The following is an 18158-nucleotide window of genomic DNA, read 5'->3' as shown; positions in this document are numbered from 1 at the left end:
GAGTTTCAAAATCCGAACCATGGTAATACACATTAAGAGTATACAAAAGAAAATCATAAATAACTCCCTATTAGAGAACATAGACACACAAGGAAAATCGAGCTTTTGAAATGTACAAGAAGGGTTCCATCGGTGGACCCGAGCGCGAAAGGGAATCAGGAGTATAGAACAAGGGGAAAAAAACAGAGGTGAGAAATGAGACTCGTAAAAATCATGATGGATGCATGTGTTTTCTTGTTTTTTTTTTTTTGCAAGTTTTTTTTTCAGTTCAGCAAGTTATTCACTCCCATGCGAGTGTCACGAGCAGGCTCAGATCTGGAGATCCAAGACTTGGGCAAATCCGTAGGCTGGTGCCATGAAGCCAGAGTAGGTTGGTGGCCCATCCAGCGTTGTGTAGAGGCGAGCTCTGACAAAGACTCCAGAGAGCGAGCCGGGTAACTGGGCGAGTCCTCGAGAACGTGGACACTGGGCCTCCGGATCTCGTACTGCGAGCGCAGGTCGACAGGCAAAGGCAGGAGTTGCGGGGAGGGGAAAGTGCGGGGTGAAGAAGAGCAGACGGAATTGTGATCTGAGACCATAGAAGGCGGCTCGCAGGAGGTAGCGTGTGAAGCCTCTGAGAAAGCGGGCGAGGTGAGGGGAGTTTCGATTGGTCGGTTGATGGAGGGGAGAGTGTAGATGGGGGAGAGCTGGCGGGCGGAAGAAGCCAGTGATTCTCGGCGGGAGTGGGAGTATTGTTCAGAAATGGCGGTCTCGATGGACTCTGTCCATGAGGGGCGAGAAGAAGAAGCAGAAGAACTGGAGAAGCGGGAGCGGGCTGGGCTCATTGCTGAGGCGCGGGTGTAAGGAGCCTCGATGCGGCCTGTATAAGTGCGGGAGGTGGTGGGGGTGGACAGGCCACGCTTCTTGCGGTTCATGCTTCCATTCCACCAGTTCTTAACTGCGTTGTCGCTGCGGTTTCCCAGCCGGCGGGCGATCTCAGCCCAGCGCTTTCCCATTTCGTTGACCATGCGCTCGATCATCAGACCTTCGTCGGCGGAGATGGGCTCTCTGTTTAACGAGGGCTTGAGATTTTGGTGGAAACGCTCGCGACATTGCTTAGGTGAGCGGTAGTGCATGTGTTGAGAGATGCGAACCCAGTTGTTTGGGCCTTGTTCGCGGACCAGTTGGGTGAGGAGTTGGTCTTCCTCTGGGACCCAAGGACCACGACGGTGTGAAGCAGGCATTATGAGAGTAGAGTGGAGTAGAGTAGATAGTAGAGGATATAGAGGATGGAGAGAGAGAGAGAGAGAGGATGTTGATAGTTAGAGGAAGTATCAAAGTAAAGTATGAAGGTAGATGAAGAGGTTATTATAGTATACCCGGACAGTGTCAAGTCTTAAGTACCAGGGGGACGGGTCCAAAAGAAAAAAACACAGGTCCCGCTATGGAAGATCACGATCCAAGATCTCGGAGCTGACAGTTCGGAATAATACAGGTTAAAGGGTAATATATTAAATAAATATACAATATAAATAATAATAATAATAAGAATAATAATAATAATTAAATATTAATAAAAAAATTAATACGGACTATTGTAATCTATAGATCGTGGGGAGTGAAAGAATGCTCCGTTGGGATCTTCAATACCACCCGGGAATTCGGGCTGAGGAAAGACGCGTAAAACAGAAAAAGATCGGAGTGATCGACCCTGAGCCCCGTTGCTGGAATTCCAAATCATCTATGGCGCTAACTAATTTCTTTTTTGGGATTTATTTTCGATTTTATTTTATTTTATTTTATTTTATTTTCTGTCTATTTCTATTTCTTTTATATCTATGTTCTTTGTTTGATTCCCATGGTCATGGTAATCTAGAAGAAAGAAAAAAAGCAACTTTTTCTTCAGTTCTAGATATAGTAAGTATACTCCGTTTCAAAGACCTTCCTACAACCTAAAAAGTAATTATAGCTACATTCATATACAATAATGATAACAACGTCCCAAAAAATAATATAAGTAAAACAACTACTCCGTACTCTGTACCAGAAAGGGGTCAAACCAAAAACAGCCAGGGGCAGATCTAGCTTCCGAGTGACAAGCGGTTAGACGTCCCAGATTCCACTCAGCCAGCCATGCACAACACTTTTTTCTCGATTTATACTAGATCCATATTCAATCGGTCAAGTCCGACATTTCATTGGTTCGACCAGGGTTCCCTTCTCGACCTCGCGAGGATCCACGAGTGGAGCAGTGGACCGGTGGACCGAGTTTGGATTGACAAATGCCTCTCGTTCGGCCGCCGTCCGTGAAGATACAACCTTGGGAATCTTTTTTTTTTATTTTATCCCTTTTTTGGATTCAATAGTATGGGGAAATCGGTGCCTCCGTGCGATGACAGGAAAAGCTTCAGCCTCCCCGAACAACACCGAGCTATCCCTGAAGACCCAGATCGGAGTTAACTTTTTTTTAATACATTTTACATATGTTGCATGGATTATTATATTCCATATTTTGGTGTTGATACTATTGGCTTGGGAATTTGTATATTTGGCGTATGCCTTGCAGCCTGTCTTCCATATGGCTTAAACCCCATCACAAACGTGACGGACTTGCATTCCTGGGTTTCGAGATCAAAGATGGAAGCTCGCTTAATCCGGTTTAAAAATGGCCATTAATTTATTTTATAAAATCCATTTAGAGGAAACGAACAGTACATAATTGAAAAAGAAATAAAAGCGCATGGGCCACCTGCCACCTGTCACTGACAGTTGACCGTGGATCCTCTCCATGACGCCCAAGGGGGCAGAAGTGAAATCAAACCGAAAATGGGTGTCGTTAACCCCGATGCCAAGGGGAAGAAAAAGGTACTATACAACTGCAAAGACACGGGATGTGACGTTATCCATTCCAATCTGGATACACTGGATATCTTTAATCATTCCCGCTAGACCGTAACGGCACAAGTATTAGGTCAATCTATTCCCCCCCCCCCCCCCCCGGTCCTTTTCCACAGTCCACAGACTATTTCCAGTCTAAGCACTGGTGTACCAGAAAAAAAGGATGGATGCATCAGAAGAGATCGAGGATCGAAAAGAAAGATCGACGAGTGCGAAGTTTCCAGACTACCTGGTTAGGCATGTCGCAGCTGAGATCTCCACCGGTGGAAACCGTTGAAACGCAAGCCACACCTTTTTTTTGCTTTTTTTCTTTACCGGATGGTATACTTCGAACCTTGGGTGAGAACCGCCACTGTGAAAATAGATAAAATACATACAGACCATACAATATGTACCGAATTAGTGTACATATTGTAATTTGAATATTTAAATCCTCCAGGGGTAGACCTTACATGCATCCCATATGGATGCACTAGGATGTTGATTGGTCCCCCAGGTATTTGTCATTGTTAGTGGGGACTGCCAGTTCGGTCAAGGATAGGCGGATATGGGCGTCTCCTCCTAAATCTTTAATTTATTTGATCATTTTAATCTATTTCACACACCAGATTGGAAGGAAAAAAAATTGAATTTATACATCGTGTCTATATACTCCCGTAGATTAACCATTAATCAATGTTTGGGGCATTCCAACAAGGCTATCTATAGATTCAAAAATAAAAAAGAATGTGGAGAAAAAAGACATTAATTGACTCTCCCCCTCTCCCCCCCTTTTTGTGGTTCTACTTCCAAGGTTGTGTTCTGGGGTGTGAAACATGGTTCTAGAAAGTAAAAAGGGAAACATATATGGATGACCTTCTTGTGTAGCCATGTGGACAAGTCCTCGTGTGGACAGAGCCAGATCGGATTTCCATACTCCTGGGAAAAACCGTTTCTGAAAGGATGAACCCGTCGTCCTGGAATGCAACATCGACTAGGGTGTACCCGAGATTGGACCTGTCAGTTTTTTATTTTATTTTTGATTTATATTTTTTTATTTGTTTTACCGTTTACTCAAGGTAGACTATTGTTCCCCCCCCCTGTCTCTTCGCCAATCAGAGACACGGCAAGTATTTGAGATAAATCCCTGTCGGCGTGCAGGGATCACCGCTGATCACGTAGCCCCGTGCACTCGAGCTTAGATCGGGTGCTTAAGCGCTGGTATTGAGGGGGAGAGAAGTAGTGTATCAAGTGTAAAGGAAGATAGTAAATAGATTTAATACACAGAACCATCAAATACTAGAATATCTCCATATCAATATAGTAAAAAAGATCTTGAAGTTTGATATTGAAGCTCAACGGGGTACCCGTCACTAAGAAGTCTAAATGTGGAGCGAACGGTCTCGCAGCTGTTTCCTGACTGTCGGGCCTTCCGCATGGCGTTGCAGCCCAGAGAGGATCCAAGCACGGCGTTCCTGTGGCCCCCTTTTCGCCGTTTGGGTCACGTGGAGACAATCTATTGTAACCCGATTTGGGTGTATTTAGCGAGTCTTGTTTCGCATTTGCTGATGGAGTTAAAAGCTGTGGGGAAACTATATTGTATAGCTATGCGGGAACACGGAGTACCGAGTACCAAGTACAGACATCATTCATCGTTCTAGATTCTCATCTATTATTGTAGCTATTGGCAGTGTTCAGGGATTAAGACTGCCCTAGTCATTTTCATTCCCTTTTAGGTAATGGGTTGTACTTTTGTGATATGTTCATCAACACGACACGAGGTGGATCATCAGAGTACTATACAGGTACAATCCACGCGTTCTGGAAAATAGAGGTGTAGGGAACATGGAACCAACCCGTGGTCTCTGGAGTTACGGAGTACAATACAGACAAGTATTATGTAGTACTCTCTAATCGGCAAGTGATGCAACTTGCATATAACACACAACGGGAAATATGCACTTCGTACCAAAGTATATATAAATTTGAATTTAGGTTGGGAAATTAAAAATTGGATTTGATTTTGACTTTGAGTTAAATTTGAATATAATTTGAATATAATAATATAATTTGAATTTGAATTTGCTCCAAGGCCATGACACCGCAGCCTGGCCCGTGATTGGTGGCCCACCTTCTCGGGCTTTAGATATCGGGGACCACTCGCATGGTGCCCGATCTGTGGGAAACCGTTTGGGCCTACGCTGTCATACTCCACCTCGTACTTCGTCCACGGGTACCATCCTGTTGCTTAGTAAATTTTGAAAACGGTAGATCCCACTACCTCTTGTATACTATAGTCACACGGATGAATTTGAATATATTATCTACCTTGTGCAACATATACTAATACAACACTCTCTGTGTATACTGTTGAACCTACGGAGTACATACGCTGTAAAACGATATACGAAACAAGTACTCCGTACCCATATCACAAACAGTCTGACGTTGACAACCTTGGAAAAGCTTGCGATTACGTCGGAGGACGTAAAAACTGAAATGGAGAACGGACCAAATGAAGGCCCCACCCGAACTGTAAAGATCCTGATGCGAACCAGTTTGGGAGATCCAGTTCCTGATCCTATTCCTGATCCCGTTCTTAATCCCGTTCTTGATCCCGTTCCTAAGTTTAAACCTCCCTATCATGTGCAAATCTTCAACATTAAGGATGTAGAATGTATCCAAGCAAAGCATGATAGTATTATGAGTACAATATACAAAATCCGACTACCGCAAAATCCGAACAACCCTATCTATCCGGTCCAAACTCAATCGTTCCCGCAAAAGGTACAAAGGTACAAAGACAAAGAACCCAATCATTCGGGGTTAGATATGATTGTTCATATCTTGGGGAAATGAATAAACCCCCCGAGAAACCCTTAAAAATCCTACCACCGTTATTTTAAAACTTTGGGGCCAAACCGTCATCCTGCTCATAGCAGCTTTTTGTCCGAAAGACGAGGAGGGGCCGTGAGTGTCAGAGTGGAACCTGAACGGAGCAGTTCCTGCCCGCCCACGGCAAATACCATAGCAAAAATTTACCATCTCTCCACCAGACCCTCCCAGGCCCGAACATTTTCCGGAGCGTATGGAGGCAAACGAAATGGGGCGCAATCTATGTATATAGTGTCCTGAGCCAATGGTTCTGGTTCTCCCCTTTTTTCCGTTTTGAGCCTCGTTTCAGGGGAAAGGTGAGACTAGGGCTTGTGGTAGGGGGCGCGTGACGCAACGGCAACCCCATTGTTTGGGGCTTGACCTTGGCTTGCTGTTATCGTTAGTCTCGATTAAGAGATCTCGGTGTTAGGTCTCGGTCTCGGTCTCGCTGATCATCATTATCAATGATGCAATCTTTTCCACGGAGGGACGCAAATTAGATGGGATTTCTTAGGCATGTGATCGGCTTGGTTGAGTTATGTGTACATCCGTACTCCGTAATGCTGATATATATATATGTAACCAGCAAACTACAACAAGATATGAGCATTGAAGGCTCAACATTCCAGCATTTGTTTTCATCTAATCGAACAAAAACCAACATAATTTCAAGTCAAACAAGATCTACCCCCGAAACACATTCCCAATTAGGCCCAAAGTCCCGGAGTACTATATCTCCGTACTCCGTACTTTTATACATACTACATCCTCAATATATATCCCTGTACCATATATACGCCATGCATAACAACAATTAATGTCTTACAATCTTATATGCAACCCCCAAAATCAATAACCAATAACCAAGCCACCATCCATGTTCAATTATTCAAGTCCCCGATTTTGCGGCTAATCGACCGGTCCAGCGCCCCAAATCTCCGTGGCTTGATCCCCACCCGCGCCACACCACTCACAACGCACCATAACCGACTCAGCCATGTCTGTACCCTCCACACACACCTCAGCACGCCACAGACCGAACGGGGTGATTCAGCTAGGGCTGGGAGATATGATAGCGCACATGGGGCGGGTGGATTTTAGATTCCCGGCTTCGGCTTGCATGGTTTGTCGCTCTCGTGGGAGTTATGAAGCGAACGGGCTTACTTGGCTGAGACGGGAATTGACTATTGATATTTGACAACGAAGGCGTGGCGATGTAAGGGATTCTTAGGGGTAGGGGTTGTTGTTTGGATTTTGATGTATAGATACGAGGGTGAGAGGATCCTTGGAGGGTAGGTGGAATAATACTGTTGCCACAGTGTTTCTACCTAGGTGTCATTTATCGTGGTATCACCATAGTAAAAAAACAACAACCTTTGAATCACCCTAACCCTAGCCACATAGTACTTCCATGATCTGCTCTATAATCAGCTCTATGTGCATAATTTTGCCAAGGTTTTCCTTTTTCGGGTGGATAAATTGATGGCTCACCTTAACTCTACTAATTTGGGCAATACATGACCTGAGTGTTGCAGGGAAGCAACCAGTCGTTATTGATTGTAGTATGTGGGGTGAAAATTATATACTTTGATCTAGCTACTATACCATCATCTCGCCAGTCTTCCTTCAGCTAGAGAATGTGACGGATACAAAGTTTTAGAGGTTTGAATAAACATAACGGTTAAGTTCTTCAAGGACATGACATGTGAGTCAAACAGGACCAGTCATATAGTATTCTCTCTATGCGACTAACACTACACCAAATGAATGACAAAGGCTATGGTGTATATAGCAATACCCCAAACACCAAGCTCAGAGCTAATAGGGGAAACGATGTTTTTCGCAGCACCCTTACTGGTTGTAGACGAGCTCGCGGGGTCTGTCCCTGTAGCAATGGATTCCGTATTGGTCCCTGTACCAGTTTGGACTGCAGTTCCCGTGTTTGCCGTAGTGACAGCCTTCGCGTTATATGGAGCCGGGGTAATGATGGAGGTGTAAGCTGGAAAGAGCGAAAATGTGTACGGATCGGGAGCACTTGTGAGACTTCCCGCATCGGTGGTGTCTGAGAGAGGCGCCGTTCCAGGAAATCCCGATGGAAGTTGACCTGGGTTGTACCACGTGCTTGCATCACTATCAATTGAGAATGATGAAATACATTGGCTACCGGTATCGTCATCAAGAATAGAGCAGTTGTCAGAGGCCGATTGGTTATAGCCAAGCTCGAAGCCTTTGACCATTATGTCGATGGATAGGTCGGAAAGGTCGTTGTGCGGACATGTTTCGATGATGCTATAAGTTGGAAAAGCGAGGATTGTTAGAATAAGGGCTCGGGGTCCTTGAGATGGACACAATCCTCGTAGGGCTGGTGCATTACTCACTTCGACAAAATGGATGACTCCAAACAGCACTCACAACTGGTGGCAGTGCCCAGACCAGCAGAGACTATATCATATGCCTCGCAGACATTTGACTGTTGTACATAAGTCACTGTGAAGTTTCCCCAGACATAACCTAGATTACACACTGTGTTCAAGAGCCTATCAGTTCGTGCGCTGTAGCTATTATAAGCTTTGGATGTAGATCAGGATCTTACCGCATCCACCAGGCGCGTTGTCTGGTGCAGGGTAGTATGGAATATCCAGCGAGCCTTGTACTCTATCTGCGCCCTCGAGGTATTGTAAAGCAGTTCCTTGGTAAGCGCACGAATACACCTGCAATCGATGAATGTCAGGAGAGGAATCTTGAAAGAGATGGTCTTGTCAGACCTGATTCCAGCAATCCGTCAGCCAGCAACCGATATTCGCAGCCAACTGAACATTTCCACAGGCTAATCCACACTCCTGCAGGGAATCTCCATCGCAAGTTTTCTTTGCATTTGTCAAACAAACCGAAAGCTGGTCGGTATTCTTTTGATAGCATTGAAGATAACCGCTGGGGTTGACACAGCCATTGCCCTTGGGATTCAGGTTTGATGCATCGGCATTGGCCAGTGACAAGAGCAGAGCCTGTGCTAAGACAGATAATCTCACAAACCCCATGATATGATATCTTCGCAGGCGTTTGGTGCTTGGGTTTCAGCAAGACTGCTCGTTGACGGAAACGGCCGGCTCAAATATAGGGAAAAAAAAGCTTTGTGCTAAGCTCGCCAATATAAATAAGCCTTGAAGCCCGTCTGACATTGAGGGGCTGGAAGCTGCAGCTTATACAAAGTTGGTGAAATTAACCGATAGCTTTGCCCAAGGTGGATCATATATATTCAGGGACCAAATCAAAATGGAGCTAAATTTCCCCAGGGCTATCTAGTGCTTATGTAGATGTAGCTAATCCTATACCGTTATCCCAAGCCCCTGAGTAGGGTCCCATGTTTTATAAATTGTCCTAAGAGCACCTTATCGAACGGACGGCCCATTTTGACCGTAATTTTGACACAATATAGCAACCACTGACTCTATCCATAGAATAGCCTAAGCAGGCGATTTTTAGTAGATTTTATAACGCGGATTTCTAGCCTTATATGTATTTTACTTGAGGTTATACGCATAGGTTTACTCCAGTGCGAGATCGCGTTAGGCTCGGAAGACCGGATGTTGGTGGCGTACTAGACCATTAAGTCAATGTAAGAAAGTGAACAAAACTGGTAAGCCATGATTGTGGCGCCCGGATTACGCCGTGGCCGGAGTTATAACCCGTGACACATGAGTCGGAGTCAACTTCGACGGGTGTAAAGACTACGTGACTAGCCAGAGTTGGAGGGACTTCAACACTGACGAAGACTGGTCTCGAGGTCAAGGTTTGATATCGTCCTTTTCTGATTTACTATCAGTGTCTCCAACCATCCACCTGATATTCTCTAACTTGACTCGCAATCATCTAGGTTGCGATATTAGATACAATGAATGATTCTTAGCACGCTGCATGTTTTCATAGATTAGCGCTATACTTAGGGGCAACGGAGCCATATTAAACAACTGCCAAGCTAGGATTCGAGGGTCTTGGGTGCTTTCATATTTAGACTGGGGTTTTTTTGCCGATCCTTGTAATCTTTGCGCCCACCACCCCGGCCTCTAAGATGTCCCCACTAGAATTGGAGATATAGAAAGGAAGGAAAAAACATAATGAACTTGTGGATGGATGAGAGGAAAAAAAGAAGTGGGTGAGAAAACCATATAAGAACAATAAAAACCCCCAACTTGAACTTTATGTTCCAAGGGATTTCACAGACAGTGAGGTATATACTCTCTATCGCCCCCATATGATCCTTTCAGTGTCCCCTCAAATTTACAGCTTTTATAGCAAAACAAACAAAGCAAAGCATATACCAAGTACTATGTAGGAACATTACGACTTCCGACACCATGGCTATTTTCCTCCGAAAACGTAGAAAATTAGCCCTATCTGCGGAGTAGATCAGGTAATTCATTAGAGGTATAAGTTGGAGCATTATTATAGGGCCGATTATAGAGCAGATCATGAAAGTACCATGTGGCTGGGGTGGTTCGAAGGCTGTGCTTTTTTACTTTGGTGATACCATACTTGCCGTTTTTTTAAGAGGTAAAAAAAAAGAGGAGGGTGGTGATTCCCAGTGGTACATGACCCAGATGACCATCCGACCACGAACTTTGGTTCCAAGGGGAATCGAACTCAGGCCTGTGTCTCGTTAAGATGACAACCTTGCAAGTTTGACATTGCTCTTGGCTACTGGACTACCCGAGTTATTGCCTGGCATAACCTGATTTTTATATAAACCCCCACAATGAGACCAGCCTTAGTAGCGTAATATTGCCTTTTACATAGTTATACATCAAGAGACTTTTCTCTCTTTTAACATATCTGGTATAGTAATTAGAGATAAAAGGCTAAAATACATCAAGCTAAAGTCCTACCTATGTATGTAAATGACACTTAGGCAGGAAAATGGGCGCGGTTTCTCCTAACCAGGTTAGACCACTGTGCCAATAGTAAAATCGCCGTGTTAACAGTATTCTACTTTCTGAAAAAAGAATTCAATCAGGTTATTTCCTTATTTTACAGTTGTATGTATCAAACGGGCGAATTTAGGTTCATCGTTGATCTTCAGTACATCCGTACATCCGTACATTTTCATCTTCGGCTCTTCTATACAATCTATCAAGTGTGTTAATTCCTATATCCCTGAATAACTCTCTAGATATACAAATCCGCTCACTCCATTACTACATATACAACCGTGGTAATCAAGAAAAACCCCCACCTACAATCCCAAATACACAAATCCTCGACACGCATGAACACAACCATGTGGGAACCCTACCTGGAACTGGAACCTGCATCCAAAATCCGGATAAGCGCATGTCTTACTTTACCCCCCAGTCCGAGAGGTCCGCAAACATGTGATATAAATGCCAGAATTCCATGCCGCATCTACCGGGGTATGTATACATGACAGGTATGGAGTACTCCGTAGGGATGGGTGGGATATCGATATGGACCATGCATGGGCTTAACGCCGACCCTTTTACGGAGTAAGCACTCCGTACTAGTTCGGTCAGGGGTGTGTTATGTATGTATGTATTGTGTAATGCGTAATGTAATGTACAACAGAGCCGAAGGCGTGGCGTGTGCTTTTGCTTATATGTAGATGCAGATGCGGTGGTGGGTTGGGTTTTGGGGTTTGGGTTTGGTTTTGGGGCTGATTGGGTCTGGACCTGGATCTAGACCTGGACAAGGGTTCAATGGGATTCTGGGATCTGAGGGTATTTGATATGTTATCCCCTCTACGCGAGACGTGAGAGGGATTAAAGGAGTGCGTGCTCAGGAAATCGGCCTTAGATTATACTCCATAGAGTCGAGATAAGGATGTTTGATGGTGTGATATTGTGATAGGCTCATCCGGGGAGAACAAGGCAACACTAGGTCTTGTGCTCAGACCGTCAAAGTCAATGCCAACATCAAGGTACTGACTGATTGGTCTTGGCTGTCTCGGTGGATGAATGAATGTCTTGGATTTGCGACTGAGGGCTGGAACGGGCGTTGGCTCTATTGGTTGCCTGGGGGCAAGGTACCAATAGTAAACAGGGATATTCAGGGCTGAAGACTGAGGGCTTGCATGTGGCTTGGTTTCTGCATACCGCAATTTAGGGGCTAAGTTTCCCGACGGGTAGCGGATATTCCGTTCAGATTATGTCCTAGATGAAGTGGATGTGATCGTACTGCTTCTAGATATACAGATATAAGGGTAGAGCGTACCATAGTAATGTGTCCCGTACGATGTCATTCAGTGTTGAAATGCGTTTGTAAATCATTAGCAGAGGAAACGGTAGACCGATTGCACTGGACAAAGGTTGTGGTAAGCCTATTCTGCTGTTCAAGAGACCGAGATCATAAAGACTACTCGTGCATATCCAAAACCAAGAATAGAAACGTGGACATAAACACCCGCCCAAAAACAATCCGACAGGCCCTCATCTTTCGTGAACGTTGCCAGTATACGTATACATCACAAAACCACATGCAAAAAGTAAATTCATTACATAAATGATCCAGTCCAAAACCCAGGGCAGGATGTAGTAAAAAGGTAGATGAGACCCAGATGCAAAAGAGTAGAATGAGAATGAAACGAAGACAGAAAAAGGAAAAAGGAAAAATCGCTCAAGGGGTATATTCGCAGTGCACATCATAACCAGATATCACCTTCTTCACCGTTAACCCACTGCGCCCAGACGGCCTCATAAGCATTCTCCAGATCGCGCACCCAGCGCGCCGTATCGAAGAGTTTATTTTTGTAGCGGTCTCGGAACAGTATCTGTCGTATATCTGCCAGCCGGCCGCGGGCGTAGCCCTCGTGACCAGAGTATTGTAGATCGAGACATAGGCGGATAGCCTTATTCTCGTAATCTTCATCCGACGATGCGATGAGATCTTCACGGGCGCGCTGGCCAACCTCGGAGTTGGGGAGTGCGCTACTCAGAATACTGCTCGCCATGCGAGAGCACATTTTGTACTTATAGCGTGGGAGGGTAAGTAGCGGGGTGCCGCTCCAGAGGACGTCTGTCGCTGTGGTGTGGGCGTTGCATTCTGGCGTGTCAAGAAACAAGTCTAAGATCTTCGCTCGCGCGATGTGTGTGTTCTTTGGGGCTACATCCGTGAAGATGATCCGCGATGCTGTCTCTTCGCCAGCCCAGGCTTTAGCGATGTCTCGCAGATTTTGTTCACCTGTGTCAGGAAAGCGGAGGAGCCAGAGAACAGCATTGGGGATTCGCGCTAGGATGCGCAGCCATGTTCGGAACGTCGTGGGTTCAACCTGGAAGAGGGTTAGTCATGTGGTTTGGGATTAGCGGGCGTGGCAAATAGACTGACCTTGTACAACTGGTTGAAATTACCCAAGATGATAGTATCGTCACTCAACTTGGGAAATAATTCTTTGCGCATTCTCCAGCGCCGGGCTTGTTCTTCTTCCCATGATACATGCTTTTCGCCGGCATCTGGGGCACTCTGTCGGTGATCACAGCAGAAAAAGGTATCACGGGTAAAAACAATCTTTTCTCCGTAAACCCAGTCCTCAAGTTCCTCGCCATTGTCGTCTTCCAGAAGACGATCTTCAATCCGTGTTTTGCGCCGCCCGGGGCTCAATGTCTCCGGGGGAATGGAAAGCTGATCAGCAAGGATGTAGTCGCACCATTCAGCACCGAGGGTGCCAGCGAAGCCCATGAACGACATGTGGATAGGCGCTGGGCGTGCAGCAAAAACTTCGTTCCGAGCTCCTCGCGTGTAGCCATTCAGGTTGACCAGGATGTGAATTCCATCTGCAACAATCTGCTGGACTAGTCGATCAACCGGCCATCCACTCGCATCGTAAAAAACAGGAGCCTCTTTCTCAATCTGCTGGCGATGCACTGATTTGTCACTGGGGGTTGTAGCGTAGCAGTATGACTTGACGCGCGAGGGATCATGCAACCCAAACACAGACTGCATCAGATGTGCGAGAGGATGGTTGTTGAAGTCTGACGACACATAACCAACTCGAAGGTACGGACTAGGCGGAGACGGTGGAGGGAAGACGGTAGGTGGCAGCCACGGGAGCCTCAGGGTCGACGTTGAAATCCGCAGTCCATTACGCTGGGAGATCTGACGGATTTGCTTCGCCGATAGGGGACATGTGAAGGTATGGAAAGGCAGAACGGTAGGTGCATTCGGGGCAGAAAGACCTCCAGGGAGTTGAGGTCGACGATACTTTGAGAGAGGATAATCTTTGCCGAAGACATAGCGATCTTGATACCACTGCCAGGTTAGAGACCGGATAGCTCGCTCGACGAGTCGTACAAGTCGAGACCCTTCCCATTTCTGTCCAGCCCAGGACTGGAAAAGCTTTGTCAGAGACATGCGATGACTGGAAGCAAAGCGAGTAGACTCCAAGGCAGGAGCCAGTTGCAGGCACAATTGCTCTGCCGTGCTCGGGGTCAACATGCCACGGCCCCAATATTCGCCTTCTTTGAGCTGTCGGTCGACAATGTCCACTACCCGCTTGATCCACCCAGAGCCACCCGTGTCGGTGTTGAGTGAATCCCGAAGCATCCCTTTCTCATCGACATGCCATCGATCTCGGAAGCCACGGGCGTTGACGACGCCACCACGACCTACCCAGTTGCAGACAGAATTCAAGGCATTTGCTAATCCGCAAACTGCCTCAGCAAACTCGGGGTTCACCTTGACGGCGCGCTTATAGTATACAATGGCATCGTTGACCTTACCACTGTCCTTGACAGCATTGGCCAGGTTTGCCAAGGCAATATCAAAGTTGCCATCGCACTGAACTGCTTGCTCGTACATCTTGATGGCGGCGTGAAGCTGCCCGATGTCCTTGAGCAAGCTGCCAAGGTTGGTATACAGATGGGCATGTCGCGAGTCGAGATGCAAGCCATAGTTGTAGTATGCCAAGGCTAGGGATATTCCACTTCCAGGGACGACTCCAGGAATCTCGAGGTGATGCTGAGTCTCACCATTCGAACGCGCCAAACCTCTCGCTGGTGGATTGTTTTGAATGCCAGCCAGCAAGATGCCAACATTATTTGCAGTGGATGGGCTAGGTTGCAGGGAGAGAGAAAGGTAATAAAGAGCCAAAATATCCCGGTCACCAGGGGAAGACCTAGTTGCTCCTGAGGAACCCACGCTGGACATGCCATCCTGGTAAATTTTCGCCAATGAAAGGAGGGAATTGCTGGTGGTGGAAGTGGCTGCATTGCGGGCAATACCTTCGGCGACGTATTGCAGCCCTGGCGGCATTCCACCTGCTGGGAAAACAAGCTTGGCGGTTTTCAATGCTGTATCGGGATAGAGCAGGATGCCCTCCTGGGACTCATTCTCAGATTTAGAGTACCCATTACTCGAACTTCCAGAAAAGGCAGCAAAAATCTGTTTGATGATGCTTCGGATGCCATGTCGCCTTCGGCCAGCAGCGATGAGAACGGCATCCTCAAATGCAGCTGCAGCACCCGCGTTATCACCAAGAGCATAGAGCATATTACCTTTGGCATGAACCAAGGCTAGCATTCTCCCGTTCTCTGCACCTGAAATTGCATATCCGCTACTTGCAAAACCAAGGGGTTTAGCATCCGGTGAGCCAGGTTCCATTCCCTGTGTTCGTCCCATGTCGTCATCGTACTCGAAAGATGCTTTGTCGTACATGCACACATCAGACACGTTGCTCTCGGCGTCACTCTCGGGTTCGCTGGCGTGTTCATCTGTCTTAAAGCAATCGCCGTCTTTGGGATGACGAAGGGAAGTCTGGACAAAATCAATGATGTTGACGGCTTCCCTACCTCTGTGGCTATTGCATAGTAAACCAATCAGATGTTCAACGGCTTCAAAGAAGCTCGGCCGTAGTTGCACGGCGCGCAGCCAATTCTGCGAAGCCTCCTCTCGGCGATCGAGTGCTAACATGGTAGCAGCAAGATTGGATATAGCTTCCACGTGCCTGGGACTTGTTAATATCAGTTATTAGACAGCAAGAAGAATTCACTTACGTCGAGTCACGAGCTATGATCCTTGAGTACCATCGCACGGCTTTGTGATAATCACCCAAGCCATAGGCTAAACAACCCCCGAGAAGCATTCCGTCGATCCATTCCCAACGGCTTTCCGCACACAAGTCAGACAGCATTGACAAAGCAGATGCAGCATTGGACATAGGCGAGCCCTCATTGAAAAGAGAACCACGAGCCCTGGTGAAATTCGACACTCCCGGAGCACAGCCCATGTCGCGCAGTCCGAGCATATGGGTATCTGACCCTCTGCTATGTGCGAACTGATTTAAGGACGGGCGGCGAGTCTGCACGCGAGGAACAGATGTAGGATCGTTCGACCTATGGGTGCCGGCGTTAAATTTCTGGCGTTGCAAGTCATATTGACTAGCCGGGTAACTGTTATGACGTGTGAGGTCGGGTGGAGAGGCTTGTGAAAAGTCGAGACCCGGTTGCCGTGGGGGCTTAGGGTAGATGCTCGGCTTCAAGAATCGGGGATAACCGTCGACGGCAGCGTTGCTAATGCTGTTGCGGCGGGCCTGGTGGATGGTTGCAAGGAGATCGACATAGACACCATGAGCTTCCGACAGGACCTTCTCCTTGAAATCCGTGTTCACTACCACTGCGGGGCCTGGGGGTTGGAACCCATGCAGTGGCCGACTCGACCAATTCGTGGGCTCATTATTCGGTGGCTGCGGTTGTGGGATACCTGATAGAGGACGGTTGGCTCGGGCGTGGAAAGGTAATTGCTCAGAGTGGCGTGGTGGAAAAAGAGGTTTCATCAAAGAGTCCTGAGTCGGCAAACCAGGCATGGAGTGCCCCCATGCGAGCCCCGAATCTGCGTGGCTGTCCAACGGAACCTGAGCTTGGTTAAAAGGGGGCTGGTTGAGGTCGTAAAAAGACTGGCTCATCTGCTTTGTAAAGGGCGTCGGGGATTCAAAACGCGCATCGCGAAATGCCGCGGGACGATATGGGATGTATACACCATCAGGCCAATATGGACCGAATGGTCCAGTACCTGCCGAAGCAGTTGGTCCGAGACAGGATTGCAGGGTTGCCGGTAGGACTGTGGGCACATATTGCCCATTTTGTAAGAGATATCGATGAGATGGCTGCAGGGGCAAAGTTTGGTTCAACATGGAGTCAACGCCCGGAGGATAGTTGACGGGACGAACCCAGCTCGTCCCATTCACATCTTGAACGACTTCTTGAATCGTATTGCCTTGGTCATTTTTGAAGACGGGCGGGAAATTCATTTGTTTTGTGGCTGACTGGTCCAACATGAGCTGCCAATTTTCGGACTGCATCCCTTGAGGGGAAATGAACTGGCCCGGTTCCATCGGCGAAACCAAGATATGCTTGGGTGCTGGTGGCTGAACAGTATCGCCAAGGGTCCCATCATACCCCGCAGCTAGAGTTCCGTTGGGAGTTTTCCTCCTCAGGGTGTGTTCGGCGACATTTGTGCTAGAACTATAGCCGGAGCCATCGCGGGAATCGAGACGTTGAACGGGATGGGGGAGTTGGATGCGCGATCGTGGTATTGTATTAAAGGAAGGGTTGGAGGGGTCGTTGCGGACGGGGAGTGAGTCGTTCGCATCGTACATGTGCTGGTTGAGGGTGTCGGTATGGTAGTGTAATCGGTGGTGCGGTTGAACCGGGGGAAACGGTGCGACGGTCGGATACATCTTTGCTTTCTTTTCTTTCCTTGATCCAAGGGGATCGGAATACCTTGAGGCCGACCAGCGACAAGGATATCACCGAAGACTCAACACGTCAATGGAGTCAACATTCAACAATCATCCTTGTACCTTTTCCGACACCTCATTATGTGAAGCCAGGCCAGCCAGTTTCAAAGCAGTTCAGCCGGTTGCGGCTTTTTAGTTTGCGCAAAGGATTTCAGAATATCGTCATCGACTGGGAAAAAAAAAAGTGTAGAAGTGTGGATAGAGAAGTATGTGTGATAAGGTGAGGGAAGAGAAAATAATTAAAAAAGAAAATTAAAGAGGAGATCAGAGACGCAAGGGAGAGAGAATGTCCAGCTCACGATGCTGGTGTCCGAAACGGCCAATAAAAGGTTATCTTGGCAGGTGCGAGGGGTAGATCACTAATGGATATTGGAGATATCAGATATAAACCCTGGAGGAAACAAGGTCAAAGGAGAGTGGAGAGGTAAAAGATGTTAAGATGTAAAGAGGTCGAGAGAGCAAAGAAGAGAAAGAAGTCAAGAAAGTGAAAGTTCAAAAGTTCCAAAAGAACAAGGTTGAAGAGAAAGCGAGGGGAGTGGACACGGTGGATTCAGGTGGGGGAATAGAAAATACATATTAAATACATTTACACCTATATATAAGTATTATATATGTTATATATGTTATATCTGTGTTATATATCCTATATATCTTTACTTACGTATATAATCTTACGCTATCTCCTATA

The 18158-nt window shown here is 46.8% G+C and overlaps 3 protein-coding genes across 3 annotated transcripts; all 3 read right to left on the bottom strand.

The window, feature by feature from the left end:
- Nucleotides 1-263: 263 nt before the first annotated feature.
- Nucleotides 264-1223, bottom strand: flbD (putative MYB family conidiophore development protein FlbD; the record flags this gene model as incomplete). The annotated part of the gene is made up of 1 exon (XM_040959731.2): nt 264-1223. The coding sequence occupies one exon, from the start codon at nt 1221-1223 to the stop codon at nt 264-266; it is 960 nt and encodes a 319-aa protein (XP_040809793.2).
- Nucleotides 1224-7484: 6261 nt separating this feature from the next.
- On the bottom strand, nt 7485-7967 carry N7455_000988 (uncharacterized protein; the record flags this gene model as incomplete). Its single annotated transcript, XM_040959686.2, has 1 exon — nt 7485-7967. The coding sequence occupies one exon, from the start codon at nt 7965-7967 to the stop codon at nt 7485-7487; it is 483 nt and encodes a 160-aa protein (XP_040809838.2).
- Nucleotides 7968-12382: 4415 nt separating this feature from the next.
- On the bottom strand, nt 12383-17329 carry N7455_000987 (uncharacterized protein; the record flags this gene model as incomplete). The annotated part of the gene is made up of 3 exons (XM_040959721.2): nt 12383-13009; nt 13066-15679; nt 15729-17329. The coding sequence occupies 3 exons, from the start codon at nt 17327-17329 to the stop codon at nt 12383-12385; spliced, it is 4842 nt and encodes a 1613-aa protein (XP_040809857.2).
- Nucleotides 17330-18158: the final 829 nt, after the last annotated feature.

Source organism: Penicillium solitum, assembly GCF_028829755.1.
Source record: "Penicillium solitum strain IBT 25940 chromosome Unknown utg000001l_segment0_segment0, whole genome shotgun sequence".
NCBI classification, from domain to species: domain Eukaryota; kingdom Fungi; phylum Ascomycota; class Eurotiomycetes; order Eurotiales; family Aspergillaceae; genus Penicillium; species Penicillium solitum.
The sequence above is the reverse complement of the archived record's forward strand: the minus strand, read 5'-3'. Positions and strand labels throughout refer to the sequence as shown.